This window comes from Lissotriton helveticus, chromosome 6, assembly GCF_964261635.1.
Source record: "Lissotriton helveticus chromosome 6, aLisHel1.1, whole genome shotgun sequence".
NCBI classification, from domain to species: domain Eukaryota; kingdom Metazoa; phylum Chordata; class Amphibia; order Caudata; family Salamandridae; genus Lissotriton; species Lissotriton helveticus.
This window is the reverse complement of record NC_136067.1, coordinates 1,596,584,104-1,596,608,715: the sequence shown is the minus strand read 5'-3', so window position 1 is coordinate 1,596,608,715 and position 24,612 is coordinate 1,596,584,104. Positions and strand designations below refer to the sequence as shown.

The 24,612-nt window shown below is 45.7% G+C and overlaps 1 protein-coding gene across 1 annotated transcript in view; it reads right to left on the bottom strand.

Moving 5' to 3' along the window:
* The window catches only part of IFNGR1 (interferon gamma receptor 1), a 219,877-nt gene that overhangs the window by 96,280 nt on the left and 98,985 nt on the right, over positions 1 to 24,612 (bottom strand). The window contains exons 2-3 of the mRNA XM_078649395.1: positions 5,039 to 5,153; positions 238 to 410 (exon numbers count right to left, since the gene is read on the bottom strand). Of these exons, the coding sequence (XP_078505521.1) occupies positions 238 to 410; positions 5,039 to 5,153 (288 nt within the window). The remainder of the gene's footprint in view (positions 1 to 237; positions 411 to 5,038; positions 5,154 to 24,612) is intronic.

Sequence of the window (24,612 nt, the reverse complement as noted above, 5' to 3'; positions counted from 1 at the left end):
GAAATCATGAAGTATAGTGGAGGTGTACATGTAAGAGCATTTAAGGGAGCATAAAGTTTAGACTATTTCACACTAAACCTTTTTGTGCTCCTAGAGCTGTGAGTGAGTCCCCTCCCTTGGACACTAGGAATAGGCATTTGGAACAAGATGAGTTACATAAAAGACAAAAGAAGACTATTCACATGAATATTAGAAGGCACAACACTGAAAATCACATTCATACCTTTATCAACTTACCATGAAAGGGCAAAGAAAATGCTGCCGACTCTGCATAGGGTGATTCTTCGGCTCCAACTATGGCTTTAACTCTGCCCCAATAGCTATCCTTTGGGTTCTTCACATTTTTGGAAAGGTCGCAAAAGTGTTCGGAAATATTCCTGCAGGCCTTCACAACAGATGTTTTCCCACTTCTGCAATGTGCATACAAGACTTTTAAGTAATGTACTTGTTCAATAACCTAAACACTTGTTGATATGGCAAACGGAGAAAAGAAAAGTTAAATAATTAGGAGTTCTGTGTAACTTTCATGCAAAAACATCCGCCTTTGAGAAGCCACACGGAGCTGTGTGGCTCCCGGAAACAGAAATGTAGTGCGACAATCAGCATGTATTCCAGTTAAATTGGAATCGATTCTGCTTCTACTATGCTATTGATGGCAACGAATTCTGACGTTCTACATCTTACAAAATCTAAGTTATTGGAACTACTTTTAGATTTAAATGTCTCGGTGTTCAATAGTGATCCATACATTTACAAGAGGATTCAGGTCTCGAGAATATGGCCGAGGTTCCCACTAATATTGTTACAAAGGTTTATTAATGAAAAGGGGGTGAATTGGTCGGGTTAAAAGTTACACCTTTTTGATGAGTTGGCTATTCTGTTCCAGATGTTTGGTAGACTGTACGATTTAAAGAGATAATCTGGGCTCAGGTGACTTGAAAAATTGGTAACACCATTACTGGCTCTGGAGGAGGAGGTTAGACAGCAGACGGATGGGGAAATGTGTGGCTATAATAATAAAAGCACCAACATTCGGTCTGTAATTCAAGTGCTTTATTGTTAGTCAGACTTACAGATAAACTCAACTGATCACTCCAGTCAGGCGAAGCAGACAATCCCCAACTGCCATGCAGCTCTTTACCACTTCAGAATCATTGCATGTCATCATCAGAATGTTCTGATGCTAAACACAATATGACAGAGGTGCTGATTTTTACTGCCTTTCTAGGCTACCTTCAACACCACACACTACACAATCATTCTAGAAACAAACTCTTTAGTAGTGTGTCAGCGGAGGTCAGAAGCTTGTTTCAAGTTCTCGACATTCAGAGTATTGCACACAAACATCCGTCACCATCTTCACAAGGGTTCTACTGGGTACTGCAGGGTTCTGCTTTATCGTTGCTTAAATGTTTGTGTGTTGCCATTTTGTTTAATCTCATTAGCCAATGTATGGGGTAATTTAAGGCACATACGTCCAAATCGAGAGATTGAGGATATTCTGCATTAAAATTTGAAAAACCTCTTTATGTAGCATTGTACGATTCACTGCCAACGGAGGCAGAATTAAATGTAATACTTTTCTTTGGTTTACACACATATTAGATTTACAAAGAAGGAACAGTATCTTACTCAATCAAAACATTCAGTCGGCTGCAATTACAACCATATTAGCAAAGTTGGACTCTTGAAATGCGCTATATATTTTCATTGAGTAATCTTCAGTGACAGTACGGAAATGTTCTCACGTCAAACCAAAATGGAAGGATATAGATTGACTCCCTCGGAAAATAAGAACTGCTTGCAAAAAACTCACTCAGATGTTTAAACCTTTTCATAACAGGGTTCCAAAGCACCTGCATGAGTTGCTCTTCTAGTACTGCCTGGTGAAGTGTTGAGATTCGCCAAAAATACAGGTGCTTAGCCTTAAAGGTCCAGGTTTGTGGTCAAATGCTGTTGGATTGTCTGCCTCAGGATACGAGTGAAACTAATCAGTTCCTATGATGATTCAAAAGGCAAAATAGGCTAGGTAAGACAAAAGTTGGGTAGAGACCTTAGGGACAGGGAAGTTGGGCTGGGTGTGTCCATGCTACCCACTGTTCTACCATCTCAATAACTGAGATTCTAGTTACCAGTGTAAAGCAATTGGTTTGATAAAAATAAAAATAGATGAGCAATTACAAACACATTTAAGTACTCCATGACCTACATTTTGCTCGCAGGCAGGTCACTCCCCACGCCACCACACTGCCTCGTACCTGCTCCCTGCCGCCCGCCTGTATTCCCGCCGTTTCCCGCTCCTTCCTGCCACTGCGTCCCTGGGGCCTCGCCCCTCCCCATTGGACACCCCACTCCCGCCTCCCGGCTGCTCCTCCCTCCCTATCCCCCTCTTATGGAGGCCGCGCAGATGCCGCACAGCGGACGCACCGCTGGCGCGCCTAAGGCGTGCCAAAGTCAAGCCGGTCTGCGCCCGTCAGCGCTTGGACCGCGCCCAGCACCAGAACCCTTGGACCCCGCGAACGCTACAAAACCAGACTCCGCTACGAAGCCAGCACCCTCTACGCACTCAATGCCGGGCGAAACCACACTTGCTTCCAAGCCGCCCCGAAACTGACTCACGGACCTTTATCCTGCCACACCTGCAGCTTCACGTGCGACAGAGCCACCAAACCTCCAAGGACTGGACCCACCCACCTCCGCTGCATGCTCCGCACGCAAACCCGCCGTTGAGCTCTGGGATCTGCTAGACACCTCCGCCCCAGACGTGGCCTTCCTGACCGAGATCTGGTGGAACGACTCCTTGGCGCCCGACATCGCCATAGCCATCCCGAATGGCTACAAGATCACCCGCAGGGATCGCGCCAACGGAATCGGAGGAGGAATAGCCATCGTCCACAAGTCCACCCTCAAGGTCGCCACCCACTCAGACGACACTCTCAACACCGCCGAACACCTGCACTTCCGGATCCACACCCACACCAACACCACCCTCCGAGGAACACTCATCTACAGAACCCCCGGCCCAGAGCTCAATTCAGCAACTTCATCGCCGACCACGCCAGCACCCACGCACTCGCCTCCACGGACTACATCCTCCTCGGGGACCTGAATTTCCACCTCGAGAACAACAACGACGCCACTCAGGATCTCCATCAGACCCGTGCCAACACCACATATTCAACAAAGCAGACGCTGCCATCGCACCCCAACTACGGAAGGTCATCAACATCTCCTTCGAAACAGCGACATTCCCGGAAAGCTGGAAACACGCCAAAATCAACGCCCTCCTCAAGAAGCCCAAGGCGGACTCCAAGGACCTCAAGAACTTCCGGCCCATCTCCCTGCTCCCGTTCCCGGCGAAGGTCATCGAGAAAATCATCAACATGCAACTGGCCCGCCACCTGGAGACAACAACATCTTGGACCCATCCCAGTCCGGGTTCAGACGAAACCACAGCACCGAGACAGCCCTCATCGCTGCCACAGACGACATCAGGCGCCAACTAGACAACGGCGAAACATCAGCCCTCATCCTCCTGGACCTGTCAGCCGCCTTCGACACGGTCTGCCATCGCACTCTAAAGACACGCCTCCTAGAAGCTGGAATCCAAGAGAAGGCCCTTGACTGGACCACGTCCTTCCTCTCCGGCAGAACCCAGAGCGTCCGCCTCCCGCCCTTCTGATCCGAGGCCACCGCTGTTCAACATCTACATGGCCCCCCTCGCACAAGTGGCCCGCCAACACGACCTCAATATCATCTCCTACGCTTACGACACCCAGCTCATCCTCTCCCTCACCAAGGACCCGCACACTGCCAAAACCAACCTCCACGAGGGAATGAAGGCAGTCGCCGACTGGATGAGGAACAGCCGTCTGAAGCTGAACTCGGACAAGACGGAGGTACTTATCCTCGGACTCACCCCCTCTGCCTGGGACGACTCCTGGTGGCCGACCACACTGGGAACAGCACTGACACCCACCGACCATGCACGCAACCTAGGATTCATCCTCGACTCCTCCCTCTCCATGTCTAACCAGGTCAACACCGTCTCCTCCTCCTGCTACAACAACCTCCGCATGCTCCACAGGATCTACAAGTGGATACCGACCGAAACAAGAAGAACGGCGACACAGGCCCTCGTCTGCAGCAGACTGGACAATGGCAACGCACTCTACGCAGGAATCCCAGCCAAACACCTACGACGACATCAACGCATCCAAAACGCCTCCGCCCAACTGATCGTCAACGTCCCTCGCCGCACCCACATCACCCCCCACCTGAGAGACCTACACTGGCTCCCCGTCGACAAGAGGATCACCTTCAAGCTCCTCACCCACGCAAACAAAGCACTCCACAAAGCCGGACCAGCCTACCTGAACAGCAGACTCAGCTTCTACACCCCCACCCGCCAGCTCCGCTCCGCCAGCCTCGCCCTCGCCGCTACTTGCCTTCAGAAGACTCCTCAAGACCTGGCTCTTCGAGCAGTAGCGGCACCCCCTCCCCTCAGCGCCTTGAGACCCTCATGGGTTAAGTAGCGTGCTTTACAAGTACTCTGATTGATTGATTGAGCCACTTTACTCAGCGTTTACTTCATTCGGTCATTGACTGATACCCAGAATTCGTAGACCTTTGGACATTACCACATCAGGTGGAAACCTAACTGTGTACATCAAAAAATAATAGCATAGTGTGAGATAAATGAATGAAAATTTTAATTACATTCTGCCAAAAATAGGTTTCTTCTAAAAAAAAAAAATTATAACTCCTCAGTTGTGCAGTTCAGTTGCAAAATATCCTATTTTGAGTTGTATGAAGAAAGTAATGTGCAGCTGTTTGAGAAAACACGGTCTTAGAAAAGAACACTACCAAAGGAAATGCCCAGATGTAGAATCCAGTCACGCTGCACTGGTGTTAGTAGGGTCACAGGAGAGTGGGATGTTGTTCCAAGAAAAACCATTTCACTCTAGTAAAAATACATTAAGCTCTCTTGCAGTCAGGTTGACAACTGACATACCACCATGCTAAAATTAATACTTACATATAATAACGGATTTCCACTGTAAAGCGTGGTGTAAATGAAGTGTCTTGGTAATCCCAGGAGAGTGTAGTATTAAAATTATAGGAAGTCATCACCAAGTTTGTCGGGGGCAGTACTGAAAAAAGAAGAAAAAAACACAGTATTAAGTTAAAAATCATGTCCAATCAGAATCTGTGTGGCTAAACAAAACGGGTTGACAAAGGTACCAATCTTATAGCAGCCTCTAAATTTATCTTCAGAGTCTGCAACTTCAGATAACGAGAAACAATCCTTAAAATGAACATCGGATTTAAGCATGATGATACGGGCCTTTATGGCAAAGGAGTCTTTAACCAAAAATCTGCATTGAAATTAATGCCAGCGGGGGCACACCTAGAAAAAAAAATAAGAAAACTGAAAACATCACTTTTAATTGGACTAAGTAATTTACCTGCAACTCTAGTTTTACCATGTCAATTGCTTTCATAGGGTCAAAACCGTGTTCAAGTAGTACTTTTTCAGGCAGGTCTCTAGAACATCTTAAAAAACTTATTTTTCTTTAGCTTTATTTTCCAGTTTTATTGTACAATAAGAAATTAGCAATATCAATACGGTACATTGTCAGGCGCTTTGTCACATATCAATAACATACTGTAAGATGCAATCTTCGATATAAGGCAATACAATTGGAAAGCTAATCCAAATAATAAAGGAGCAATGGTCAACCAAGCCCCAAGTTCGCCCATTCAAGAGTGTATCACTGTTTCAATTCGAAATGAAATATAACAGTTACCCAGTTTATCGTCCATACCAACTGATAAGTGCACTTAATAGAAAGGTGAATATAGAGTGCATTAAACAACAGGAATCGTATGTCCAACACTGTAGCACATCATCCCACCCCCTCTGGTACCATGCCACTTTCAATCTGTGTGGCGGAAGCTCGACATTTCTCAGCAATATATGCCCTATATGGCCCCCATATATCTCTGGGGCGGGAGGAGCAAGGCATTAGGGAAGCATAAATTTCACTATTTACATTACAATTTGCGAGGCTACGCAACCAGGCCAGTAAGGTAGGAGCGGTCTTCTTACTCCACACCTGTGCTATCTCTCTCTTAGCTAACAGAAACTCAAGTGCGGCAAACCTCCTGACCTTCTTGGGAAAGTTGACCGTGTATCCCATGAGAGCGATTTCAGGAGTGGGAATCAGTGTCAGTGAGGTTATTACTCCCAACGTAGCGTGAACCTGTTCCCAAAATGTTTGTAGTTTAGGACAAGTCCATGTAAGATGGGCAAAGTGAGCGTGAGGGGCAGAACATTTCAAACAATGATGCGGTCTGGAAGGATCAATTTTGTGTGACCAAGCTGGAGTGTGATATAGCCTGCAATGGAATTTAAAATGAATACGTTTGTGCCTGCTATTAAGGGACACTTCTTTTGTAACCATGCAATATTTTTCCCATTGATCGTCTGTTATTAGGCGACCAAGATCTCGTTCCCAAGCAGTGCATACTTTAGCATCTGAAACTAGACGAACATTAATGCATGACCTGTACTTTTTGGAAATTAGATGAGTGCATGGCTCACTTTCAATTATCAGCGTCTGCGGGGCCGCAGGTTCCGGTGCAATCGGATATGTAGGGAGTGTGGCACGCAGTGCAGAGAGCATGCGTCTCATTATAAAGGCATCCATGAAAGAACTATCTTGAAACCAGGCGTCATCCGCCATAGAGAGGACATGAATATTCGGGAACAAGTCACCCATCTTACGGATATCTAACCTGGCCGAAGTTCGATGCACCAGTGTTTCTCCCGTGATGGGGAGCCATGTGGGATTTGGGAGTGGCAAAGCCGGCGAGTACAGTGAGTCAAGATCCAGAAGTCTCCGTAGCTTCTCCCATGTGTGGAAAAGTAAATGTTGCCATGTTGTATGTGCCTACGTGTTCCCCATGTTATGTTATATGTGCATGATCGATATGCATGTATCCCCTTCTGATCGATTAAAGACGCAATAACAGTTGTGTCCATCTCTAGTATGCCAGTTTCCAGTCCTCGTGAATACAACGAATATTAGGCCTATGTAAAGCTACGTTGCCACGTTTCCAGTGTGCACGTTAATTCATTGAATTGTCCCCGTTTCTAGGCCTCAAAAGGGCCCGGACTCAGATTCAGCTCCTGTCTCCTGAAACTTCTCCGAGGAGCGATACAGCCCCCACCTGTATCCCTGACCCTTAGCTTACTTCCTGCCTCGCAGTGCCCGGCTCGGCCTGGCTCTGCCTCTCAGTCTGCCAAGAGTATGTTATGTTTCCAGTTATCAGTCCAACCCTCCTTCTCTGCATTCCTAAGCTACTGAATCGCATCAATAGTTTCCGTCATGGTCTAGCCTTTATGTCTCCATGTAAGAGAAATACTGTATTAATATTCATGGAATATTCCTCACACACGCAATACATATAGAATTATGCATGCACCAGTCTTAGAGTCTATTAGCCTTTGCCCTGATAACTTTTGGATTCTATCAACATGTACTCTAAACACTAGATACCAGATATGCCTGGGTACATGTCGCTCTGACACTCCAGACTTTAGTCTCCTCTTCTAGCGCAGAAGTCATAGCCCCCAGTTTTCCCTGGTAACACGTCATTGCCAGTTTGCGCGCACCACTAGGTTAGAGGTCCCAGCTGCTCAGGTAGCCCCCTCCATGTTTCCGCCCCATTTATGACATATTCTGTTACGTTTACATCACATGTCTATGTATACGCCCTGTCCACGCCTTCTTGTTACATCATTTTGCCCTTATCTTTCGCGACTGTTACGAAACCACGCCTACTGCTACGCCCACTGTATTGAATGTAATGTATTTGTTTAACTATAAATATTGTGCACTGTTATTAAAAGTTACCCCCCTTATGCGCATCATTCCCAGATCCTGCCCCCGGCAGCTGCCGGGCCCTGCCATCCTATTCCCGTACAGGCTGTCCTGTTCCTGTCCTTTATGCTTGATTAAAGCCTGTCAACTCCAGCTACCTCGAATCTTGACTCTTATTTATTGAGCTACCTGTTTATTGATTATAGTCAAAAATAGATCCGGTAATTAATTATTTATTTACCACATAATGGCGCCCGAACAGGTACTTGCCCTTTCCCCACGCGCCGGAGAAGCCACGCAGGCCCCCTGATCCTCTGCAGCCGTGACGGAACCATACCGTGCACGTGCAGATATTTCTGCTTCAAGTATCCCTCAGGCCCACGGAGGAGACGGAGGTTGCGGTCCAGCGTCCAGACGAGGCGGTGGAGGAACGCGGCGAGTCCCGACCAGAGCCCAAGCCGAGAGTCCAAGGTCCGAGGTATCCAGAGGCCCACCTGTAACTGAAGTCCGAAGTTCGTCCGTCCGTCGTCGTAGCAGTCCAGTCCAGTCCGAGGCCTTCCGTTCTTGCTGCCCGGTGAGTACCGTTGCTGGGGAAGTATCTAGACAGGGTCAATTAATTTGTCTCTGGTCCGTGGGTTTGGGTACACAGATCCAACACGAAGTGTCCACCTAGGTGGATGCGGGTCCTGACGTGTCTCTTTATGGGACCGGTAAGTTTCGTACTGTTTTAGCAGTACATCTAGTCATTCTAGTAAGTTCTGTTCTCGAGAAAATTCATGTATTCTGTCCGAACTGTTATTATAAATGTTATTTCATGTGTTTTCAATGTCGTGGTATGAGTGATTTGTTTTCTTAGTTATTATTGTGTTTATCGTGTATTGTATTGTGTCCAGACTCCAGCCTAAATTATGCCTTTGTTCTCAAAGTTACGTCAGTTAAAAACTAGAAAAGGTCTGCTCGAGGAAGCAGTTCCTGTCCCGCCTAGGGACAGTCCAGGTCATTTTATGTATCAAAAGCATGGCATAAGTGCCATATTATATCTAAATTTATGGGTGGAATACACCAAAGAATTAGAGGAAAAATATAGATGGCCCGTATCAGGCACATGGGATGCCGAGTGCATCATGCGAGTAGAAGAAGCATTATGGAAAAAGAAAGCCAGACAGTCCCAGAAAGATGCCATCGAGTTATGGCGCAAAGAATCTCATAAAAGAACAGAAAAAGAAATCAGAAAGTCAGAATTAAGTAGAGAATCCTCAGAAAGAGCCCAAGAAAGGGAATTAATCGAAATAGGCGAACGAGTAAAAACCGAACAGTCAGACAGACAGAGAAATGCCCTCATTAAGGGTATGTATCCTCTTCTTGCCGAGGGCTTGCCAAAAGCAACCCCGGAAGCACCATGTAATTTTTCGCCGCCATTAGTTCCGATTAAGCTACGTCACAAACCGACCGCAGCTGATATTTTTCTTTCGTCCTATTTGGACGACACAGTCCCAGAATATGCAAATCCTGTTCCGCCAGCTCCTGTAAATAATGTAATTCCTGTTCCTCCAGACACCGGGGCACCTGTTACAGCACCTGTTACGGTACCCCCGGTCCAGCCCATAGTACAAGTTCCCGCTACATCGGTCACTCTGCCAGCACGAAGAGTATCAGTCGACGATTCTAGTTTAGGGGCCGCGGGGGGAGGTCCTCCTGGTACCCCGCCGCCACACAAACGTGTAACATTAGTAGAGTTACATGAACGTGCGTTACAGCGTACGCCCAAATATCAGTCCGTTGCAGATATCAAACGAGCTCTCACGAATGCCGTTATGATCCAGTCCCAGGCGATGATAATATGGTTATATATTCATTGCGTGTAAGACGGGTGACCGAGTATTTGGGCACCCAACCGAATATGAAAGAAGATCTAGACAGAATATATCGTTTCATCCGTACAGGAGAAGATCCAGAAAGTATTGGCGAAATCATGTCTCTAAGGAAAGCTGAGACTCAGCTCATGCTATTAAAGTTTTTAATTAATTGTTTAATAAGGGAACAAGATTATCCAGATAAGGATCCGATCGAAATGAGAGTTCTGACAAAGTGGAGTGATCATATAGCCGAGGGTAGACACAAGACACTCAGTAGTATAGAGAGTATGTACAAGAAAATTCGTAAGGAAATAATAAGGCTACACGAGAAACGCATAGCAGCACAAGTGTCCGAGAAAGAAGACAACACTGATACTGAAGAAGTAGAAGACGAGAATACCGCCAGAATAGCGTATGTAGGTAAATCTAGACTTCCAGACCGACATTCACGCCTAGAACACAAGAAAGTTTTTCCCCTTCCAGCACTAGAACAAGGGAATCTTGAACAAGTATTTCAAGCTACCGATCACATTCTGAAATCACGTATCGGTTATAGTGAACTTAGCACCATGCATGAACAAGAACTAGCCCGATCAGCAGTCCGATGGATTACTGATTCTACCACTTTTCCAGATGAAATAGTGGCACAAATGTTTCTGAAACTGCCCCCAGCCGAGCAGCGACTGGTGGGTATGTATATGATCTAGCACCTCATTACACTGTATGAGGGTCAACATTCTGATCCAGGTCCGTTACATGATGTCCTGAACGAGTTACTCCAGTATAAATGGAGAGGTTTAGGTACCGATTTAATTAGTGTCATTCTAGAACAGCGCCACAAATATAGAACGTTTCTGAATCCGCATTTTGTTCATGTCTCACCTCCAGAAAGTAAATCATTTTACATGGATAGACAGAATCCGTTACGAGAAGTACACCCAGTTAGGACAGCGGGTGGTGAAATGCAACGAGTATTTGTTTACACCCCTATCACAAAGATGGAACTCTTAGAGATGAAGAAATTAATTCCCTGTCACGACAAAGATCCAGCAGGGTTCCATCGAGAATTAAAAGACATGCTCCGTATGGGAGAATACACGTATCCAGATATCATTAAAATGCTAAAGGTCCTGTTGCCCGCAGGGGTATATGAAAAACTCAAGGAAAAAGAATGGGAGGTGGGAGAGAAAAAGATTGATTGGACAGCTCTAGAAGCTGAAGATAAAATACGAGTACCAGGTACCGGTCTTGGGGACAAATGTAAAGAATTGCCCGAGTTATTGATACAGGTTTTGCCAAGGTTACTAGCAACGAAAAAGGAAGATTGGGATGCAATCTCAGCATGTAAACAGAAACAGGATGAAGACACTAGTGATTTTTATTCCAGATTTGAAAAATGTTTTATTATTAACAGTGGTTTGAAGACAAGTAGCGAGTCATACCCTCATCTTTTTGTTACTAAACTAGTCGAGAATTCAAGTCCACAAGTTAAAAATCGAGTTTTGAAAGTCGAAAGTACCTGGCAAGCTAGTACTCCGTCACAAATGCTTCAGATGCTCCAGTATCACCAGAACAGAATCAGGGAAGAGCAAGAACATGAAAGGAGACGTATGAAAGACACGAAAATGAAAGTGTTAGTTGCACAATCTGTTCCACAAGACAGTCAGAAGAGGGGTCCGAATCAAGCCAGTCATCCTGCAGCTCCCGTTAAAGGAACTTGCAATTACTGTAAACAGCCAGGTCATTTTATAAACGAGTGTGCAGTTCTGAAACACAACATAGCTACTGGTAAGACTAAAGAAAGACCACGTCCGCCTAGACAAGAACAAGTTTCACAGACTTCTCAGTCACCACAGAATGCACAACAGACAGTTCCAGCACCGCAGCCTATCGCTGCAACACAGCATGTTACACAGCAGATGTACCAGTATGCACAGACAGAGTATCCAGATTATCAGCCGTATTCATGAAACAGCCTAGAGAGGGAGGTAGGCTTGCCTCTCATCGAGATACCTGTAGATCAAGAGGGTCCCTATGTACACAGTCAAGTATTAGGGAAAGACAGAAAGTTTCTGATTGATACAGGGGCAAGTAGGACTACTATCAGTCATGACGAGGTTCCAGGGGCTCCGCTCTCAGGCTCTAAAAATGTTTCCCTTGGATTTTCAGGCAAACCGATTGTTAATGAGATTTCAAAACCAGTTTCTCTAGAAGTAGGTCCATTGTCCCGAACTACTGATTTGTTACTTACGAAATCATGTCCAGAAAATGTGTTAGGAATTAAAACACTGAAAGAATTAGGTGCAGTTATTTGCTGCTCCCCAGACGGAATCCGATTGTTTTTAAGAGACTTCAAAGGTCACTATGTATTACGTGATTTTGATCCAAGATTACTGAATGTACCACAGCATTTATGGGCGCAGGGTCCAACTGATGTAGGTTTTATGCACATCACACCCCATCGTGTGACCCTCAAGCAAGGTATAGTCTTGCCACGAATCAGACAGTACAGATTGCCACCTGAGGCTGTAGCAGCCTTATCCAAAATTATTGACGAGCTTATCGCTCAAGGAGTGGTTGTAGAAACTGACTCCAATGTATGTAATTCTCCTATCATTCCAGTCATGAAACGTACTGATCCAAATGCACCTCCAGTATATCGATTAGTGATTGACCTTCGAGAACTTAATAAATGTATCATACCACAGTATCCATTAGTCCCAGATATTTCATCCCTATTGACAGCTATTGATTCTGAAGCTACATTTTTTACCGTTATCGACCTCAAGAATGCATTTTTTAGTGTTCCCATTCATCCAGACAGCCAGTACCTTTTTGGTTTTTGTTTAAATGGAAGGAGCTATAAATTCACACGAGCTCCTCAAGGTTTCACAGAAAGTCCTAGTATTTACAGTCAAGCACTTAAGAGACAACTAGACAATATTCACATGCCAGCTGACACTGCCCTGCTCCAGTATGTCGATGATCTACTGATCACAGCCCGTTCTGAACGTGACTGCGAGCGTGCGTCACTTACAGTCCTGTATTTTCTGGCCGAGCAGGGGCACAAGGTGTCCCCTTCCAAATTACAATTCTGTGTCCAGCAAGTGATCTACTTAGGCCACTTACTGTCCAAGTGGGGTAGGCAGTTGACACCAGACCGTATCCAGTTAATAGCGAGTCTTCCACAGCCCAAGACACAGAAGGAGGTACGAGCTTTTATTGGCCTCACTTCTTATTGCAGACAATGGATTCCTCAGTATGCATTTCTAGCTAAGCCACTGATACAGTTAACGACACAGGAGGCAGCCGTATCGACTGTCCTCCCTTGGACCCAGGAACATACACTTGTTTTTAATGAATTAAAGAAAGCCTTATGCCAAGCACCTGTTCTAGCTACACCGAACTACAGTAAGCCTTTTACACTTTTTGTCACAGAACGTGATGGTACTGCATTATCTGTTCTCACACAAGATCAAGCAGGACAATACAAGCCCTGTGCTTATTTTTCGAGCACATTAGATCCAGTAGCCCAGGCTCTGCCTGCGTGCCTCAAGTCAGTTGCAGCCACAGCTCTAGCTATCAGACAAAGTGATTCCATAGTATTAGGACATTCCCTGACAGTACAAGTTCCACACTCCGTGGAAGTTCTTTTAAACCGAACACAGACTCAGCACTTGACAATTGCACGTTTAACAGGTTATGAACTGACACTGTTCCAGCCACACATAGAAATCAGACGCTGCAACATTCTAAATCCTGCTACACTGTTACCGTCAGTTACTTCAAATCCGGCCACACATGACTGTGTGGAAGTAGTTAACACTATGACCAAGCCAAGACAAGACCTGACAGACATTGCATTACCTAATCCCGACCTGACACTTTATGTGGATGGTTCATGTATGAGAACTAGTACAGGAGAACTAGTAGCCGCGTATGCAGTGACCACTGAAACTGAAGTTATAGAAACGCACCGTATTGACACCCTGTCTGCTCAAGCAGCAGAGCTAGTTGCTCTGACCCAAGCCTGCATACGTGCCAAGAACCTGAAAGTAAACATATACACAGATTCACGTTACGCATTCGGAGTTGTACACGACTTCGGAGTGCTCTGGCAGGAGAGAGGTTTCATGACTTCTCATGGAACCAAGATTCAGCATGGTCTCCTCATTCAAGCTCTGTTAGATGCAATACATTTACCGACAGCTATCGCTATCATGAAGTGCAAGGCACATACGAAGGTTACTGACATCATTTCCCAAGGTAATGATCTAGCAGATCGAACAGCCAAGCTTACAGCTCAGACCCCAGACATTCCAGTTAACAAGACACAGACACTCACTCCAGATCCGACTACATGTATGACAGTTAAGGACCCTACACAAGATGTCATAGACATACAGTCACATGCTACTCCCGAAGAAATCAAGAAATGGTCCGAACAAGGAGGGGTCCAGACAGGTCAGGGATGGGTGACGAAGGGAAAAGCCACATGGTTTCTCCCCGACTCTATGGTTCAAGTCATTATTAATACCGCACATAGTCCAGCACATCTAGGAGAAAAAGCTATGTTAGACAGTATTCAGAACCTTTGGTTCAACAAGCATTTACGAGCTGCAGCCAAGCAGAAAGTCCGTACCTGTATGATATGTTGTCAGTTCAATCCAGGTAAAAGTGTCCCGGTGGAACAAGGTGGATTCCAACCTCCTGACCACCCTTTTGAAGTCCTCCAGATGGATTATATTCAGATGGAGCGATGTCGAGGTTTCAAGTATGTTCTTGTAGTTGTATGCGCTTTGTCCAGGTGGACAGAAGCATATCCAGTTCCAGATTACACAGCAGCGACCACTGCCAGGCAGTTGGTTCGTGAATTCTTTCCCCGTTATGGACTCCCTAGGGTCGTGTATTCTGATAACGGCCAGCCATTCTCATCCGAGTTAATGAAACATGTTTCCCTTTTGTTAGGATACCAGTGGAAGTTCCATTGTGTGCGCCATCCTGAAGCAGCCGGTCTCGTAGAGAGACATAATCAGACCCTGAAAATCCGTATTGCTAAGACATGTAAAGAGAAAGGTGTAGACTGGCTAGTTGCCCTGCCAGTTGCTTTATTTTTCATGAGGATGGTTGCACATTCCAGATCAGGTCTGTCCCCTTATGAGGTCGTATTCGGCCACCCCCCAAATATGTGGGGTACACCTAGACCCCGCAGTATTACAGAGGTTTCCAGTAATATGTTGACAGATTACCTAGCTTCCTTGATGTCTGCCCTACACTCTTGTCGTTCCCAGGTTGCCGCTGCATTTCCAGACAATACCGAAGTGAAACCGCATGAGGTCATTCCAGGCGACCTTGTCCTTGTAAGGAACTTTGATCGTTCAAGTCCACTGGAGCCTCGTTGGAAGGAGCCGCGACTTGTTCTCCTGACCACCCGCACGGCCGTGAAGTTGGAAGGCCGCAAGGGGTGGGTCCATCTGTCCCACGTCAAGAAGTTCCATGGAGTTCGAGAACAAACATTTTCTAAGAACTGTTCCATTTCTAAAGACTGCCTGAAACCAGACTTTGATCTGAATCCTGAACTGAAAGTTCCTCTGTTAGAGAAATCTCCGCAACAGGAGTAGAAGTTAAAACTCCGGTCTAGTAAAATAAGTCAGCCAGTTTAATTGTCTAAGTCCCTCTCGGGTGAAACGGTTAGACAGGTTTCTGACATGTATGAGATAGACCCACATAGTGAGAGAGTTAGTCAAAACTCTATAAGATGTATCGTTTTTCTAAGTTTCTTATTGTTTCTAAGTTTAATGGTTACCTGCACAAGTTATGCATTACATTTATGTTTTCCAATTTCTCATGTAAATAAGTTTTCTAATGCTACAGTAGAGCACACGTTTAGTGATCTGCCTCCTCACGAGTTATCCTATCGTCTTGCTATGAGAAATAATACGTTTATTAGAATGTTACACTATTCACACCAGACCAGCAACGCCACTAATTGTTGGGTGTGTGGTCGACTCCCCCCTTTCCAGACACCGAAGGGAGTTCTGCCACTTTTTCCTTATCCATTTTCACATAATGGTTCATGTGGAGCATGGTCCACTTTAACGTCATCCTCAACTGACATGTCCCTTCTGAATAGTACATGTTTCCCAGACAAGGAAGGTCTCCCCCATAGAACCGGGTTAGATCTAGAAAATGAAGTGTATGATTTAGGTAATTATTCTTCGAATTTTATGGTCCTGAATGTTCAGTCTGATACTACTCCAGACTTGCCTGCTATTTCAGTACTACCAGTCAAAGGCGAATTATGTGTCAGAAATAATGGTTCCGCACATGTAGGACATAGTGATTGTACTACTACTGTCGAGTATAGTGACAGTGGAAAATCTATTTTCAAAGCCTCACGTCATTCTTATTTTGTTTGTGGTCAGACCGCATATGTTCGTCTGCCCCTCGATTGGGATGGAACATGTTACATTGCCTTCCTACTGCCACCAGTTTTTCTAGCCCCATCTGATTATCACAGAAACACACATCTAAGTACACGTCAGACATAGAAGGGAGATCGAGTCCCCAATTGTCGATCAAACTGAAACTACTCTAGAACAGTATCAAGACTTTAATAAAGGTTTCTTCTTCTTTATAGGACCTGTCCAGAATAGTAAGTTAATACGTAGATTAACCAGAACCCTTGAAGCAGTGGTGAATGAGACTACTTCTGCTCTAGGTAATTTAACTGAAGAGCAATCTGCTATGAGATTTGTCGTGCTCCAAAATCGTCTCGTTCTTGATGTCATACTGGCCGATAGAGGAGGAGCATGTAGAGTCATCGGATCTAGTTGTTGCATTTTCATTCCTAATAACGCGCCGTCTGTTTATTCAGCTATAACCAGACTTCACAAAATTGCCCATCAGTTACACCAGAATCCAGGCACCTGGACATGGTCCGGTTGGCTCTGGAGTATTATATCTGCCTGGGGATGGAAAGTATTGTCATTTCTAGGTATTGCAGTAATGATCATATTCAGTTGCTGCCTCTGTATACAATGTGGCCCTGCGATTTGCGGTATTTGTGCTACCTCTTGTATTCCTAGTCCTAAATCCCGTTCCAAGACAATTCGAGACGAGCAAATGATGCTATATGAAATGATAGATGGTATCATGAAAATTGATGTTTCCTGATGGAAACGTAGGGCACAAGGAGGGAATGTGGAAAAGTAAATTTTGCCATGTTGTATGTGCCTACGTGTTCCCCATGTTATGTTATATGTGCATGATCGATATGCATGTATCCCCTTCTGATCGATTAAAGACGCAATAACAGTTGTGTCCATCTCTAGTATGCCAGTTTCCAGTCCTCGTGAATACAACGAATATTAGGCCTATGTAAAGCTACGTTGCCACGTTTCCAGTGTGCACGTTAATTCATTGAATTGTCCCCGTTTCTAGGCCTCAAAAGGGCCCGGACTCAGATTCAGCTCCTGTCTCCTGAAACTTCTCCGAGGAGCGATACAGCCCCCACCTGTATCCCTGACCCTTAGCTTACTTCCTGCCTCGCAGTGCCCGGCTCGGCCTGGCTCTGCCTCTCAGTCTGCCAAGAGTATGTTATGTTTCCAGTTATCAGTCCAACCCTCCTTCTCTGCATTCCTAAGCTACTGAATCGCATCAATAGTTTCCGTCATGGTCTAGCCTTTATGTCTCCATGTAAGAGAAATACTGTATTAATATTCATGGAATATTCCTCACACACGCAATACATATAGAATTATGCATGCACCAGTCTTAGAGTCTATTAGCCTTTGCCCTGATAACTTTTGGATTCTATCAACATGTACTCTAAACACTAGATACCAGATATGCCTGGGTACATGTCGCTCTGACACTCCAGACTTTAGTCTCCTCTTCTAGCGCAGAAGTCATAGCCCCCAGTTTTCCCTGGTAACACGTCATTGCCAGTTTGCGCGCACCACTAGGTTAGAGGTCCCAGCTGCTCAGGTAGCCCCCTCCATGTTTCCGCCCCATTTATGACATATTCTGTTACGTTACATCACATGTCTATGTATACGCCCTGTCCACGCCTTCTTGTTACATCATTTTGCCCTTATCTTTCGCGACTGTTACGAAACCACGCCTACTGCTACGCCCACTGTATTGAATGTAATGTATTTGTTTAACTATAAATATTGTGCACTGTTATTAAAAGTTACCCCCCTTATGCGCATCATTCCCAGATCCTGCCCCCGGCAGCTGCCGGGCCCTGCCATCCTATTCCCGTACAGGCTGTCCTGTTCCTGTCCTTTATGCTTGATTAAAGCCTGTCAACTCCAGCTACCTCGAATCTTGACTCTTATTTATTGAGCTACCTGTTTATTGATTATAGTCAAAAATAGATCCGGTAATTAATTATTTATTTACCACACATGTCCAGTTAGTAGTGGAGACAATCTGTATGTCAATTGGGTCCATAGGGACACCCCTGGGAAGCACAGTAGACAGCTTCTGGGGAAGCACAAAGTCTGCTTCCGGTCTCAGGAAAGGAACCCGCACATCCGGAAGTGGTACCAAGCATATGCATAACTGCACTGGGCTGTTAAATAATAGAGAAACAAATCCGGAACGCCAAAATCTCCCCTTTCTTACTAACCCGAGGTCGCTTACCCCCCCCTCAAACTAACCTGAGGAGATGTTGCCGCAACTGCAGAAACAAGCATTTGCAATGCAATAGGTCTTGCATTTACGTGTGTTTGAGCTATTGACATTGCAAATAACAACGGCTTTTATTTTTTTTCGTTTTAAAACTTAAATAAAAGGCATTGTAACTTACAATGCCAATAGCTTAAACTCGCGTAAATGCGAGACCTATTGCATTGCAAATGCTTGTTCAATTCAGAAACGACCTGCTGCCTGGAGCAGTTTGAGGCTCGCTTGGTCATTCACAGAAAACCTCAGACTCCTCATGACATTGTAAACAAGTCACGGGGGACCCATCGATGTCAAGTGATTTATGAATTTGTGGAGACGCTGTACCTATCACCATGCTATGTAACTCTTTCTCTACATAATGCATATCTTGCTGCCACTCACGACAGTGTACATCCTAAACTACACAGGGCGGAACGTCAGCGAGACGTTCCTAGTTACCATAAACCTTAATGTTTTACCCTGCTAAAACAACACATCCATGCACTAGCTCTCAAATTTATGTGATATATATTTTTGCTGCCATGCACCATGGTGTACGTCCTAACTACACAGGACAGAACGTCCTTGAGATGCTCCCCTTAATGTTTTACTTTGCTAAGACATCGCATCCATGTGCTAGCCCTCATATTTACAAGATGTATATTTTGCTATCATGCACGTCTTAAGGCACTCCCACTCAAAAACTTAAATGTTTTACTGTACCAAGATAACATGTCTATGCGCTACACCCCCCATTCTTGCGTTTCTTCATAAAAACGAATTGTGACAAAAATGGTGTTTTGACCGCAGGGCTCAATCAGAGACGTGCACACTCAGCACTTTAAATGTAATTTCCTGATGATTCTCTGTCACTTCCAAAGGCGATTGCAGTGGAGCTCTCTAAAATGCACTTCTGCTACTTTTCTCTTGCTTTTCATTCTGCCATTGTACCAATGGAGGACGGAAAGTGAAAGTGCGCGATGCGTGCGGTGGGAGCGTGTGAAACAAAGGAGACGCCATGCGCGTGCACTTCGCGTGGTAGCGGCCCTTAGAGCAAGGCATCCAGAGACCACACAGCAATACTGCCCGAGTCCGGCGCTTGGGGCAGGGCGGCCTCTGTGAGTGTTGGAGTGCAGGCGGCCCAATGAGCCTCCATACTGGTGCATAGCTCATGCCAGACGGCGCCAGAGGTAGAGCCGCGCCAGGAGCGACCAGTGACCGGCATCGGGATCCTAAAATGTACATCCTGCTGCCTGGAAGACGGCAAGAGTTGCTGCGGCGTAACGCGTACCTGCTATGGGGAGACATCCTGCGAAGAGAAAGCTTGCCCTGGACGCGGGCTGACTGGGGCCGGCGCCTGGGGCAGAGATGCCCGTGCACGCGCTGGAGGCTGCGAGGTGTGCTGGGACGACCCCCCTGCTGCTGAGAGACAGTGAGGGCACGCGAGACATCTTGTGTCATGGCCTGGGGGCCGTAAGTGCGCTGCGGCCTGATAAATATGACGTTAACGGCTACAGGACTCTAAATAAAGTTTTGTACTCAGCATGTTAAGGCTTAGAGTATTCACATTTAACGCTTTCTTTCATTTTGGTGTTGAGAATTACGACCAATATGGGGTTGTCCGCGATGATATTAGCCTAGCCACTGAAGGCGGTAATATTCGAGTGCGCTTTATTTTTAGGATGTGTTGGGAAAGGGGGTACACGCCTCGCTAGCTATAGAGCCAGAAAGACGCCATTTCCAAAGTGAGAGCACCTTGAGGTCGGAGGGTGACGCTTGCAGGCCACATGCCCGCCCGCCTGATGGTGGTTTGCAGCGTCGCGGGTCTGTGCAGATGTTAGTGCACTGGGAAAGGCAGTTAACGTGCTGAAATCAGCAGGGGCCAAAAGTTTACATTGTTAGGAAGATTCAGACAGCACAAAGTACCGGGTGTTCCACAATGGCCATATCCACAATCCGTAGGAGAGAGCAGGTTGCGGCTTTTGTAAAGTGCTCTTCAAAGCACAACGGGGACCCGAGGCACGATGCAGTATCTTCTTGGATCGATGGCGGGGGTGGGGGGGAAGCGAAAGTAACTGCAGGAGCTTTGCAAGGAAGACAGGAGATGGGCAGAGCGCGTAACTGTACTTGGTGAATGCGCGCGTCCCGATCCGGCCTGCAGCATGCGCGTGCCCATCTCCTGTCTCCCTTGCAAGCCCTTGAAAGCAGACTCCACGACTATAGGTCTCGCTGCGACAGGGCTTTGCCCTGCGTCGCAGGTGCGAGACCTAAAAAGGACTGAGTGAGGCGAATGGGAATATTATTAAAAAGATACAGAAACTTAGGGAGCACTATCATTTTAATCATGGCTATCCTGCCTGCCATGGACAATGGAAAACAAAGCCATCGTTCTACCTGCGACTTCAAGGAGCTTACGGTTCATCCATAATTTAGACTAATTATATTGGACTTGTCCAAACGAATGTGGATGCCAAGGTATTTGACTGTATCTTGGCACCATTCAAGGGGATACCCTACCTTAAAAAATGTCTTAATTGTTTAATTAGCTGTAAAGCCCAACTTTGGAAGCCAGTTTCTCAACTGCACCCTTTTCACTGGAATGTTCAAATCTCATTCAGAAGGGGAGGGGGGCGGTTACTTATGACTTTACATGCAATACCCCTATAGGCAAAGCCACTGCTACAGTAAAGTACTTGATTCTTATCCTGGACTGACCCTGTGATGCAAGCTTTTTACTGTCGAAGAGGAAGTAGAAAGGAACAAGTAAAAACTCTTAAGCAACAAGGTATTTGCACAACAGCTTTAAGAGAACATGACTTGGCAAAGTTAACAGATGGCTCTTTTTCTAATTAAATATTTTGTATATGAAGAGTGTGTCTGTGTATGTGTGCGTGTATGGATTGGTAGGACTTTGTAAATTTCTCTATTAATGTGAAAATATCACTCTTTTAACGTAGTATGTACTCATGGGGTCCTAATAGTAGCTTGATGTGTATTCTTCCCAGTGTGGAAAAAAATCGAACAGTGATTGGTGGTTATCAAGATATAGTCCCCACTATAAATCACACCTTAGCATAAGAAAACGCTAACCATGATCAGTGGTTGTAAACAGATTAGTTTTTTTTATTTCAATAACCTATACAAAGCACGAGGATCCAGATATATATGTACCTCATCACCTTTACATCATCCAACATTATGGACTCCCTTAAATGTGGTGTCCGATGCTCCCCTTGCCCAGCCCTCCCACCTGTATCTCTATATTTGAGGTTTCAAGCCGCTAGTCAGAGTGGGCTTTGCTGCAATTTTGAGTTGACTTTGGACCTGGGCAGTCTCTGCATACAGGCACAGAAACCATGCAACACAATAAAGCCTATGGAGTGTTGCGTAACTTCTCAGTTCTATGAAGCACACTCTCTCATTTTCCTTCTCAAAGTATTCAATGGCAAATGTGATCAACAGCAGGTACAGGCAAAGGAGAATCCGGAACTGAAAGAAGAAATTAAGAGACAGGCTGAAGGGTACGAGTTGGAATACACAAAGAAATAAAAAAATAGCTAAGGTGGAGCAATAGAATGAAAACACTCGAAGACAATGTAGAGGTAAACGAATCTGAACGGAGATGAAAGCGGGAACCAACATATCTCAGCAAGATGGGGAGAAATGTGGGTACTTACTATACTCAAAAGAAAAATGAGACAAACGCACTAGTATTAGATAGCTTGAATTGGGTAAAAATGTGTTTAGGAAGGCCGACACAGAGAAGAGCAGTAGTGGATGTGAGAAAGGACCAGTACCTGACGTAGAAGTTTGATTGAGAAGCGTAAAAAGTATTTCCTTTTCTGGCTTTTGTGAGTAATAAAATACTTCCCTTTCTGAGTTCCAGGCATACAGCATCTTCTTGAGAATAGAACAGTTAAGTGCTGAGTAGGAGCACCTGATAACCCAGTTGGTGGTGCAACAGTAAGGTGGCCCCAAGACGCAAGTGATAAATGACTCAAATTATTATATTTGGAGCCGAGTAACACAAAGTTATTTACAAATTTGATCACACCTCCCCAACACTGCACATGCTCCCGTGGCTGCTGATTGAGGTTAGAGTTCAGTTTTGGATCCCAACAATAATGCACAAATTCTTGATTGGCTTGGGTTAAGGACACTTGACCAAAGCTATCATCTGGTATGTGCGTCCTATAGATTTGAGATCAGCGGCTAATGGGGTAATTAGCTGAAGGCTCCGCCAAAAGGGGGGTGAAACACTAGCAGTGGTTGGCTCAAAACTCTGTAATGATCCCAGATATTTCCCACAATATTACAAGAAGGATGGGGCACATACTTAATGTGGGGGCAGATGGGTTTTCTTAACCATGATTTGTGTTTAGACGAGCATCAAATCTAAATGATAAACTCGTTCACACGCGCATTAGAGATACAGAGGTGAAACAGATTCCTTTCCTTTGTGCCACTAGGAGTCACTTTCCCAGTGGAGGTTGCAGTGCGTGCAGTGACTAAACCATCAGAGTGTTACACTACGTGATGGCAGGATGTGGTACCAGAACAAAATGACTAATTGCAATTCTAGCTTGTGATGCCCCTGCAACCAGTATTATAGAAGATGGTCTACGAAGTTGGTACTACATTTCATGAACGTGAACAATTATCCTACAGATATTCAATGGACACTGTCGGAGAGGCTTTACCAGTGGCTGATGTGAGCACAGAATGCCCTTATTGGAAAGAGGCCGCTGTTGATCTATTCTGAAAAAACTGACCAATATAGATTAAACAATTTGGTCAAGTGGCACAAAATACAGAGATAAGTGTAGGGGTGCCCTCCTTGCCTGCATAAATAATCATCGGGGCCAGTAATGGGTGTGAACACATATTTATTCAATTGCACAACAGCAGGAGAGTGCCGGGCGTCCGGTGCTCTCCGAGTCTCTCTCCCGACTCCCGCTCGCGCTGCGTATCCTAAAATGGCTGCCACGCGTGCTACGTCGTGACGTAGCGCGCAACAACTAGAGCGCGATCCTACATATCTCCCTTTTTTTGCATAACAGAAACAAGCAGTCACAAATTAGTGAAAAGTTATTTTCCTTCTCCCAGTTGAAAGGCTCGGAATCGTGTAGGCCTCACCACCGCTTTACCACCTTGTGTGCGCCTTACCGGAGTAAAGGGAACCTCCCTGGGACTGTTCACCGCTGGGCTCACCACCTTATCCCCTGGAGTGCCAGGACTTTCTCTCCTCGGGGTCTCAGTCTCCTCTCCTAGATGTTCTCCTGTCCCAGGAATATCACTGCCTCCCAGCTCTTCACCGCTATCTTCTGCTCCAGGACTTCCTTCTTCCAGGGCGCTTTCTGCTTTCTCTTGTGGCATCTGGTCATGTGCTGTCCTCTCGCTTTCCTCATGGGACCATTGTAGAATCTTACTACATTTGGACATGTGGTCTTGAGACCACACGTTTCCATCACTGAGCAGCGCCGCTCTGTCGTATACTTCCTTTACTTGTAGAGGTTGGCTGTATTGCGGTCTCCTTTTCTTCGCAGTACTGCCAATTTGACTCTCACCCATTCCCCTCTTTCAAGGGATGTTCCTTTCACATTCCGTCTCCTGTTATAATGTTCAGCATATATCTTTTGGGCTTTCTCCAGATTATGCTGCACCACCGCAGGTGACCATTTGCTCGTCACGGTCTTTTCTTTACAGGCCAAATTGTCTTTGGTGAAGGGGTCTCTTCCCCTCAAAATCTGGAAGGGGCTGTACCCCGTGCTCGTGGGGGTGATGCGGTAGGCCCACAACATACTTTGGACCTCCTTCTCCCAATCTTTGCCCATCGTGATGGCGGCTTGGACTGATCCCATAATGACCCTGTTAAACCGCTCCACCGGACCATTCCCAGCGGGGTGATATATATGGAGATGTGTTTGGTCTTGATGCGTTCCTCTCCATGTACTTGTACCATTTTTCCGAGGTGAACTGCAGACCATTGTCACTTAATATGGATCTGGGAATGCCTTACCTAAGGAAGATGATGTGAGAAATCTGAGTACTGTATCGGTATCCATGTCTTCCTGGACATGCACTTCCGGCCACTTAGAGTACCTGTCCACCATGACGCATAGATATTTGGGCGGGCCCTGGGTGTCTAATGTGGGACCCAGAATGTCTATGGACACCTCTTCCCACTTCCC